This window comes from Tasmannia lanceolata, unplaced genomic scaffold, assembly GCF_043159265.1.
Source record: "Tasmannia lanceolata isolate RefF3 unplaced genomic scaffold, GAP_Taslan_0.1 ptg000020l, whole genome shotgun sequence".
Taxonomy (NCBI): Eukaryota; Viridiplantae; Streptophyta; class Magnoliopsida; order Canellales; family Winteraceae; genus Tasmannia; species Tasmannia lanceolata.
Genome location: NW_027518697.1, coordinates 3,055,219 through 3,065,563, shown reverse-complemented (window position 1 = coordinate 3,065,563; position 10,345 = coordinate 3,055,219). Strand labels below are relative to the sequence as shown.

General features: G+C 38.8%; 1 protein-coding gene across 1 annotated transcript; it reads left to right on the top strand.

The window, feature by feature from the left end:
- The first annotated feature begins 836 nt into the window (after positions 1-836).
- On the top strand, positions 837-4,892 carry LOC143855028 (GDSL-like Lipase/Acylhydrolase superfamily protein). The gene is made up of 5 exons (XM_077365190.1): positions 837-1,221; positions 2,843-2,979; positions 3,796-4,032; positions 4,115-4,364; positions 4,523-4,892. The coding sequence occupies exons 1-5, from the start codon at positions 981-983 to the stop codon at positions 4,741-4,743; spliced, it is 1,086 nt and encodes a 361-aa protein (XP_077221305.1). The 5' UTR covers positions 837-980; the 3' UTR covers positions 4,744-4,892.
- The last annotated feature ends 5,453 nt before the right edge of the window (positions 4,893-10,345 follow it).

Here is a 10,345-nt window from a genome sequence, read left to right as displayed (position 1 = left end):
GGCTACGTAAGGGGAATGTTATAGTATGAAAGATTAAATAATGCCTTATCCAATATCTTAAGCTTTTGGAGTGATTGGTTGTTTCACAGTAGTAGTTATTTTAAGATAACTCCTGAATCATGTATGATCCAAGGTTAATTAATAGGATTGAATCCTAATGTTGATCACTAGTCGTACTCTGTCTCATATGAAAAGGGAAATGTTATTAGCATTACTGTATTTTGATTATTGCACTCCTAACTTTATTAAAGTACAGAATGGATGGCACCATAGGATGATACAAACCGTCCATTAGATGGGTCACATCCTAAATTGGTTGTGCCCCAAAAAATATTTCCATAGGTTGACCCTAACCTTCCATCTATAGCTGACCCTAACCCTCCGATCTATAGATGTCTAGGAACAACCCTCTAACATTCAGATCAGGATTAGGATCAACCTATGGAAATGATTTTTAGGGCACAACCTGTTTAGACTGTGGCCATCTAATGGCCGGTTTGGATCATCCTATGATGCGGGCCATTCCATACTTTTAATAAAGTGAGGTGTGCGAGCAGTGAACATTTCCCTGCCTCCTCCCAAAAAAAAAACATAAAACAAGAAAAAAAAATCGGATTCTTTCGTGGATGACACTAGAAAAGTTAACTTTAGATGTTTTCTCTTTGCTTTGAAAGACGGCTACCATGTCTGGATGCTTTCGGTAGCCATTCAGAAAGTGGGTAATGAAATGTGGAGTGCCGTTATCAAAATAATAAATGTGGATTTCAATTCCCGTGTGAAAAGTGTCCAATTCACAGTTCAAAGTTTTCCACATAAGAGCCCACACGGTTTTATTGTCGTCTCCTCTACGCTCAGTCGTCGTACGTGTTCTCTAAATCGTCTCTTTTCTCCCTCTTTAAATTCCACACATTCCCACATCTCATGTACTAAACTAAGCCCATACAGAGCGAGTGAGAAAAAGAGAGAATTTTCAGAATTCAATGGCTTATATGTGCTTCTTCTTCTTCTTCTTCTTCTTATTCATCAACATCTCTTGGTCTGAAAGTGCTCAGATGGTTCCGGCCATCTTTGTGTTCGGAGACTCTCTGGCCGATGTGGGTAACAATAATCATATCAAGCTCTCAACCCTCAAAGCCAATTTTCCACACAACGGTATCGATTTCTCAGGAGGAAAAGCCACCGGAAGATTCAGTAATGGCAAAAATTCTGCAGATTTTCTGGGTACTTCATTTTGCACTATCAACACCTTTCTTTACTTGAAATTTATTTTTATTTTTTTCCATTACTGCTCGACAGAGGAATCTGAAAGTTATCAGAGTAATCTGTATTTTTTTGTCGTTAAAAAAAAAGGGAAGTGATTAATTCACCCCCTCCTGTGATGAATTGACTCTTCTTTTTCAAAATGGACGGTACAGCCCACACCATAGTATGATCCAAACTGCCCAACTGATGGGAGGTTGTGCCACAAAAATCATAACCATAGGATGATTCTAACCCTCCGATCCAAAGCTTTTATGAATCGGACAGTTGGGAACATCCTATGGTAATGATTTTTGGGGCACAACCTATTTAATTTGAGGCCCATCAAATGGGCAGTCCGGACTGGATCATCTATATGGTGTGGTCCATTTAAAAAGGAAAACAGAGTAATGGTCGGTCTATTACTTTTCGTGTGCACCATAACGTGATTAAAATTGGTTATTTGGTTGATACGTGTCGGTGTTCAGTTTCTTTATCCCATCCCTTCAGTGGACCATCCAATCCCCATACGAAGACACGCTTGTGTCAGGGCTGTCTCAAAGAGGCCTTCTACTTAGTAGACCCGGCAAAAAGTGACCCGGACCCGTCCGGGTATTGCGGGGTCCGGGTCACAAATTAGAACCCGTTTTCTATTTTTACCGTGCCTGTACGGGTTGTGAAATTGATGACCCGTAGCGGGGTGACCCGTGGGTACAGTCGGTTAAAACAAAATCCCCAAAACCAAACTATCAGATCTACAAAAACAGAACCTGAATCGATTCTTCCATCTTCCTAATCTGATCGTTTGTGTATTTAAAACCTGCAAAACAAAAACCAAATAAATAAACAAAAATTACCCCTTTCCCCCTCTTTTACATAACAAACACCAAATAAACAAAACCCATCAAAATGGCAAATGGGTTCTTCCCCGAAAGCAAATTAGACCCAGAAAACGCAAAGAAACAAAAAGAAAACGCAATATACGAAATGGGTTTTTGTTTTCCTCATACCTGTAAACGAAGTTGGGGTGGCATTATCATTATGACGGTCGTTGTTTGTTGTTCTATCAACATTGTGGCAGCTCTCTATGTTCTACACTCTCTACACTTCTTTCTACATCTTCCCAGTGAGAGCTTTTGTTGAAAAAAAAAAAATAAGTAGTAAATATAAATTTAAATTCGGCGGGTTACCCGCGGGTATACCCAACCCGCCCGGGGTGAGGTACGGGTTCATGAAAGGCTACCCGTACCCGTGTACCCACTCGGGGTACCATTTGCCGGGTCTACCTCCTAGTGCCATTTGTAGTTCAACAGGCTATATTTGTCATTTTATCAATCTAAAGATATTCTTGTCGAGTAAATGGCACGAGGCTGTTACGAAGCTCACTGACACAGTCGAGTCATTAGACTCGATTCCCTAACTATTGAATCTATTGATAGCGCAGGACCTCATGGTAATACAAGGAGGTATAGTAGTGCAATTATTGCTGCATAGTGGGTTCCACTTTTTTAATTGATCTGAACCGTCAAATTGATAGGCCTTCATTTGGATCTCACCATCCAACCCTAACATACAATGACGTGTATTTTTTTAATTGGTGCAGCTGAGAAGGTTGGGTTACAAATATCCTCACCATATCTCTCCCTCACTTCCATCTCCAACAAGAGCAGCGTCTTCCTCAGTGGTGTCAGCTTTGCTTCCGGAGGAGCAGGAATCTTAGATGGCAATTCCAATCCTTTTGTAAGCAAAATCCTCCATCCTCTCGTGATCATATTGGTCCCTATGTAGAGATCACCCTCAAAAGCTAGCCATTAGTGCCTATGTCACATCCATTTACTTTAACAATGTAGTAATTAGTGCCTATGTCACATCCATTTACTTTACCGATGTAGGATCTTTGCTTTTACGTGGAGCCTCCAGTAATCTCCCTTTTCACACGGAAGTAACGTGGGAACTATGAGATCGTCATGAAGGATTTTTTATTTATTTTTTACGTTCTATGAGGCCATGTTTAGATTGGATGATTTTTTTGGAAAAGTTTGAAAAGAAGAAATATTTCTAGAATTCCCTACTTTTATTCCACAGTAGAAAAGATAACTTGAACCAACCTAATTCAATTGCTATTAATCAAAATCATATTATTTCTCTTAAATTGTGGAAAGAAAATTTTATTTGTGAAATTTTTTTCCATCAAAGAAGTTTTTTGGCCTGTGAAAACGATAGGGTTACCATGCCCCTAGCTCTGATACCACTTGTTGGGAACGGGTATAACTCACCCTTGAAAGTTAGTCACCAAGTCCTTCTAAGCCCTTCCACATCCATTCACTTTCCCAAGATGTGGGATCTTTGCCTTCGTGTGGAACCCCAAAACCATTTGGGTGGGATCCACTTTGGTTTTGTGTGGCCCACTCCTACCAGATGTGGGGTATGATTAGAGGACTTTCGTGTTGTGAAGTTAATCATGTCAATCCATTGACTCACCCCACTCCACTCCACTCGTTTTTAACTCAACCGAGACTCAGCATTTTCTAAACACTGATATGAATTCTCTTACAGGGTGAGAGCATCTCCCTAAATAAACAGATAGAATACTACTCAACAGTATATGGAGATATCGTGCAGAACTTAGGAAGTGTTGAAGCTCAAAAGCATCTATCCAAATCGCTCTTCGCTGTCGTAATCGGAAGCAACGACTTGCTCGGATTCTTCAAATCCGATTCGACCCTCCGAGCCAAGAGCACACCTCAACAGTTTGTAGATATGCTTGTTTCTACACTAAAAGACCAATTAAAGGTACCCACATGAAATTAACAAGGATAAAACTAATCAATTTTTTTTATTTCTTTTGGTTAAGGGTATTTCATCTTGTCTGCAGAGGATATACAATCTTGGTGCAAGAAAGCTAGTCATTGTCGGAGTCGGAGCAATTGGTTGTTGTCCAGCACAAAGGATTCAGAACAAAACAGGGGACTGTAATGAAGAAGCAAATTACTGGTCTCTTAAATACAATGAGGGAGTAAAGACAGTGGTGCAGGGAATAACATCAGAGCTCAAGGATATTAGCTACTCCTTCTTTGATACTTATGGTGTGGTGCTTGACTACATAAAAAATCCAGCTACCTATGGTATTAACTTCTTTTAAATGGAGAATTTTTTTTACTTAGGTCCAGTTTGTTTTGGATTTTGAGAACAGATTGTGAGTCCAAAACTGATCAATGGACTCAAATTATTTTGTAGATTAGCTTAATCTTAGTTTCTGCTTCTGGGTTCTTTTATTTTGCAGGGTTTACTGAGATTAGAGCTGCGTGTTGTGGGTTAGGCAATCTCAATGCCAAAGTTCCTTGCCTTCCCATTTCTAGATATTGTTCAAACAGGAAAGAACATATATTTTGGGATTTCTACCATCCAACCGAGAGGGCTTCAAGCATGTTTGTAGACACTCTTTTCGATGGTTCACAACAGTATGTCCACCCTATCAATGTAAAGCAGCTAATTGCCATATGAGTCATGGAGAGAAATATATGTCTTCATCAATGATGAAACGCAGAGTACATCTTATGCAGAATTTTATCTCTAAGCATTTTTAATTTTGTAACGAATAATATTAGATTACCTTTCTAAAAGAGACAAGCGATATATTATCTGTTATGGAACTATATGCTAAAAGAGATAAGGGATATCTTATCTGCTGTTATTGCTCACATTTTTAGGGAAGGTAACATTGTTGCATACAGCTTGGCCAATAATGTTTGCGATACCAACACTAATACAGCTTTTTGGGAATGAGCTACGCTCCACGAGAAGTCAAAAGGATCTGTTAGATGAGACCTACTATGTATTCCTTATATTCCCACTTAATAAATATTGTTTTTGTTTCTTTGTTAAGGGTTTTAGGGGTTTATCTTTTTTCTCTATGCTCTGTTTGGTTGCTTGTAGATGGCTGGGAGAATAGGAGAAAAAAAAGTCAAAGAGAATTAGATAAGAACGGAAGATAATGGAAGATGGGGAGAATATTAGGAGGGAGATTTGCGAGTAGTGTTTGGTTGCGCGAGGAAATTAGCGGAGGATGTAGGGTGTCATTATCAAAATATAGGTGGAAGAGAGAGAAAAGTAAGAGAAAGAAAGAGAGAAAAAGAATAAGACAAGAATTTCTCCTAATTCCCCCAACAATTTTTTCCATTTTGGTGAAAAAATGGGAGAAGATTATGGGGGGAACATCTCCACCACATAGGCGCCACCTAGGATGAAAACAAATAATGATGTCTAGAAGTTGTCTAGTGGTCAAAGGTGTAAATGACAACCAAACATACTTTGGGGAGATCTCTGGGAGATCTCATGCATTTGAAACTCCTACAATCCCCCAAAACAAACAACTCATTAATAAAATTTAAGGTGCTGCCCTGGATTCGTAGATAAATTCCAGGTTAAAAAATTTCAAATTCTTTTCATGCTGTGAATCTAAGGCAGCCAATTGCCATATGATTCATAGATGAGTGTTTAAGATTTACATTAGACTTTCTTCAGTTTGGTAAAACCAAGAGGTGGGAAAAAATCAACCTCATGAGAAAGAAAACAGTAAGATCACAAAAGGGACAAAAAAACTGAGGTGGAGTGGCTGATTAGGTGATAATATCAGCATCTACTTTTATTCCAAATTCACCAATGATATTACTCATTATGACTATATTTGGCAAAATGATATTTCCACCCCTTTTCATGAGAGCTTGGAATTAGTGAGCTCATAATCTACGTCTCAATTAGCGCCAAACTTTGTGGGTCACTCCAAAGCAGATTTTGTTTGCTCGGCTTTGCCAATTGCCATAGATTTATAACGAAGACTGGGTCCCTTGTCACTAGGGGTGGACATGGTTCCGGTTCGAACCGAGGAACCGAACCAAACCGGCACATATGGTTCGGTTCCGGTTGTGATATCCTGGAACCGATGGAAATTCGGTTCGATTCTGGGTTTGGGATCCCGGAACCGAAAACCGAACCGAGAACCGACCCTCACCTTAAAACCCAATGCCTCATCGCTTGATAAAATCACCCCACCCCCTTTTAATTCACCCCTCTTTAACGTGTTGCTTTGCCTTTAAAATTTTAATTCACCCCCCAAATTTGTGCATGTTTGTAGGTCATATATAATTTTTGCATTGCCCAAATTTGTGCAAATTTGTGCCTGATTATTCCAAATTCGTGCATGTTAGTCTTTGTAGTTCATATATAAACAGGACCGAACCAATTATAAATACGATTAGGCAAAATATCTACATTTGGTGAAGGTTGGGTAAACCCAGAACCGAACCGAACCGAACCGATTATATATGGTTCTGGTTCGGTTCGTTTCCAAACATATATGGTTCAGTTCTGGTTCCAATTTCAGGGAACCGATTATATATGGTTCGGTTCTAGGTATACCCCAAAACCGAACCGATTATATATGGTTCGGTTCTGGGTATACCCCAAAACCGAACCGAACCGAACCATGTCCACCCCTACTTGTCACTAACAATTGAGTGTGGCATTCCATTTTTGTCCCGTCTTTCTGCTCTCGGCTGTCTTTTCCCCCTGTAAATTACTCAAAAGAGACTGATGCCATTACATTAGCTTACTTCCTTATTAGTGAATCCCATGTCCGATTTGCAAATAAGATAACGTAAGACAAGAATGCTAGAGCTTAAAAACATAATGTATATAATAGCTATAAAGAAATATACATATAAAGATATTTGCGTGCATAGTTTAAAAACTCCCCTTACAAATTCAATCAAAACTCCTCTGTCTCTCCCAATTTATGACCACTCAATCTAGTACTCGCATGGTTTGAAATTTCGGTTTCGGCATAAATTTTGGACCTAGCCAGAAATGAAATTTCAGCCGGAATTCTGTAAAGACACACGAAATGTCGATTTTTTTGGCCGAAATTTCGGTAATTTCAGCTGAAATTTGGGAAAGGAATAAAAAATTAATATTTTTTCAAATTTTGCAGAAATTGACGAAATTTGGTACATTTCGCCAATTTCGGTTTCAGAACATTTCGGTTTTCTTCGGACAAAATTTAAAACCATGAGTACACGTCAACCGAGTACTCAACCGCATCGTGCTAAGTCGACTAAGATTTGATTCTAGTACTCATCAACCCAGTACTCAATTGCATTGTGCTGAGTCGACTGGGATTTGATTTGGCCACATTTTGACCCACTTCTGCGCTTAAAGTATTGTTTACATGTATAAGATATTTAATATATAGATATGAGAGAATTTACATTTATAATGTATTTAATATTTAATAGAAACTTCACATATATTAAGTTTCAAATAACCTTTGAGGTCACACATATATCATGTTTTGATGGGGAGGGCCACTATTGTACCCCATCTATAGCATCAGCCAAGAATGATTGATTTAATAAATTACAAACCTCAAAGAAAGGATTCCTTAATGCTTTGAAAATCCTAATAATTCTTGAGATTTTGTGTTGTGTGTGAGTGAAGTTCGGTATTTTTCAAAATGTACTATGGGTCCACTTCATAGGATGATCCTAACCCTTCATTTGTCAGGCCACAATGTCAACAGGTTGCACCCAATAATTCATCTCCATAGGATGATCCTAACTCTCTGATCTGTAGTGCTTTAGTTAACGGGCAGTCCCTTATAGAGCTGAGTGTTAGGATCATCCTAGCGACCCTTTTATATCGGAGGGTTAAGATCATCCTATGGACATGAATTACGGGGTACAGTCTAATAACATTGTGACCTAACAAATGAACGGTTTGGATCATCATATGAGTGGGCCCGTACTTTTTGAAAAATATTGGACCTCACACTTGGTCAGCATATAAACCGTCTTAATTCCCTTACTCAGTTACTTTTCATTTTGCCCCTTAAATTTTCTCTTTAATGTGGGTGCCATTTCTTTTGGCTAGTATCACTCTTTGACAGCCGGGGCGGAGGCACATATAGCTTGAGGGGGGCCATGGTCCCCCCATGACTTGCAAAATTCCTTTATATGGTGCATGGCTACCCATGCATGCCAAGCTAGTTTAGTGGCCATGGCCCGCCAATGACCAATGCAGACAACTGTAAATTAATTTGGCCGCCCCAACTGTAAATTCCTGGCTCCGCCCCTGTTGACAGCTATTTAAAAAAGAAAAGACAAGTTGAGATTTTGCAAGTATTAAAACATGGTAGTGGGAACATCAGTGGCCATTTATAGCTCATTATACCGATTTGTTTGCCCATATGTTGAAATGGAAACTTGAGAGAGACCATGTAGAAATGGAAACGACAGAGAGAGACCATCTAGAAATGGAAACTACATAGACTTGGATAAAACTCTATGATATAGACTTAACCAAAAACCGGTAACAAAGCCTATCCATTTACACACACAAAAATTCGAAGGGGCAATTATAGGAATCTTACAAAAATAACTGCCCCTTTATCAAAAAATTAATTTAAACTAGGATGAAGTTTCTAATTTTGTTGAAGTATTAGAAAAGAAAGTGATAGAATTAGAGCAATTTAGCTTTTTTATTACGTACTTTATTGTTACTTAGTTGGTTTTTTAGATAAGATTTAGGGGGGGGGGGGGGGGGGGGGGGGGGTTAGTCGCGTGGGTTTTTAATGTGCGGACATTAATGTGCGGACTTCTCCATATTGTCCGTGACTCTTTGGGGACTTGGACTTTAATGTGCAGAGACTTGGGACTTTCGGGACTCTGGCGGGGGCTTTTTAGAGTCGTGCGGACATTGAAATCACCCGTTAGTCATCAACAAATACATGAATTTGAGGTCCTAGAGTTTTAAGAATCTAAGTAATATTGTGCATTTGTGGGTCCTGTTCTTTGGTTTTAAGAATTTCTAGCTTATACCTTTGCTACACTAGCTTATACCGTAGCTACTATTGGACTAGGTGACAGAAAAGAAAAGCTTTGCAAGGTTCTGTTCTTTGGGTTAGATTGTGGTGAAGAATCAGTCCGCTCAGATAAGGAGAATTTAACCCGAAAGTTATGCTCAGTCTAAAATCAAAGAAGAGTAAGCCAGAAAGTATGCCGCAGGAATTGCAGAAATCATTTTTTAATGGTAGAAATTGCAGAAATCATCTTCAAACCAGCAAGTCAATTTCAATTCAAAATGATATTCCAAATACCAATAATTCTATCAACCACTCCCATACCATAAACAATAGCAAAAGCCCTTCTTCTGTAAGTTGTTACTTGATAAAGATCAAAGCAATGGCAGAGGCAGTACTATATCAAGAGCTCTTTTTCTTTATCAATTCCAATAATATTTATAGAAATATGTGGGTAGAGAGCATTCGAAGAGGACCTACTTGGTCTTGCTTGGATGAAGCAGGTCTAAAGGAGAACCATCATTCAAAGAATGTAAAAACCCTAATATTCAAAGAATCTAAAAACCCTATTATCCAGTCAGCTGTAAAAAATTTACAGATTGTAATAGCCCAATTATATAGATGATCTAAAAACACATGTATTGCAGATGATTCCTCAAAGAAAAATCATCTGCAATGTTTATTAGGGCAGAGAGAGAGAGAGAGACGAGCATACCTCAAAAACCCTTGCAATGGCTTTCTTCTCTGCAAAGATTAAGGCAGAGAACAAAGATGGGTTTGCGATTGCGTCTTTTTTTCGTGGACTTTAAAGTTTCACCTCTATAGGGTGAACATCGGAAGTGAGTTTTTAATACATAAGTCTGGACTTCAAGTTCGCACGCCCGCTAAAAGGTCATGACTTTAATAAATTTCGACTAAGGGGGTATTTAAGAGGTCCCGAAAAAAGTACCACACGACTAACGGCTGACTCTCTAAATACGCCAAAGGTCTCCAAAGTACCGCGCGACTAACCCCCCATGTTACTGTTTTAGGTTTTAGAAAGAGTGTTAGTTTTTATTGTTTTTGGACAGTGAAGGTGAGTTTTGTTAGGATTCTTTCTATGTTAATAAAAGGTGGCAAGCCAAAACGTAGAAACACATCGAGTGAAAACGTTATTTATATGAGTGAGAGTGATAGAAGTGTGTACGATTTATTTCCTTGACTCTTCCTTTGTGTGATTTGTGTTTTGCTTCTTGCGCTTTGATCGTTGTT

Excerpts from the sequence above, each read along its gene's own strand:
- LOC143855028 (XM_077365190.1), top strand. The coding sequence starts at position 981 with ATGGCTTATATGTGCTTCTTCTTCTTCTTCTTCTTCTTATTCATCAAC. Across the intron at positions 4,033-4,114 it reads CACTAAAAGACCAATTAAAG|AGGATATACAATCTTGGTGC; the intron begins GTACCCACATGA and ends TCTTGTCTGCAG. Across the intron at positions 4,365-4,522 it reads AAAAAATCCAGCTACCTATG|GGTTTACTGAGATTAGAGCT; the intron begins GTATTAACTTCT and ends TTTATTTTGCAG.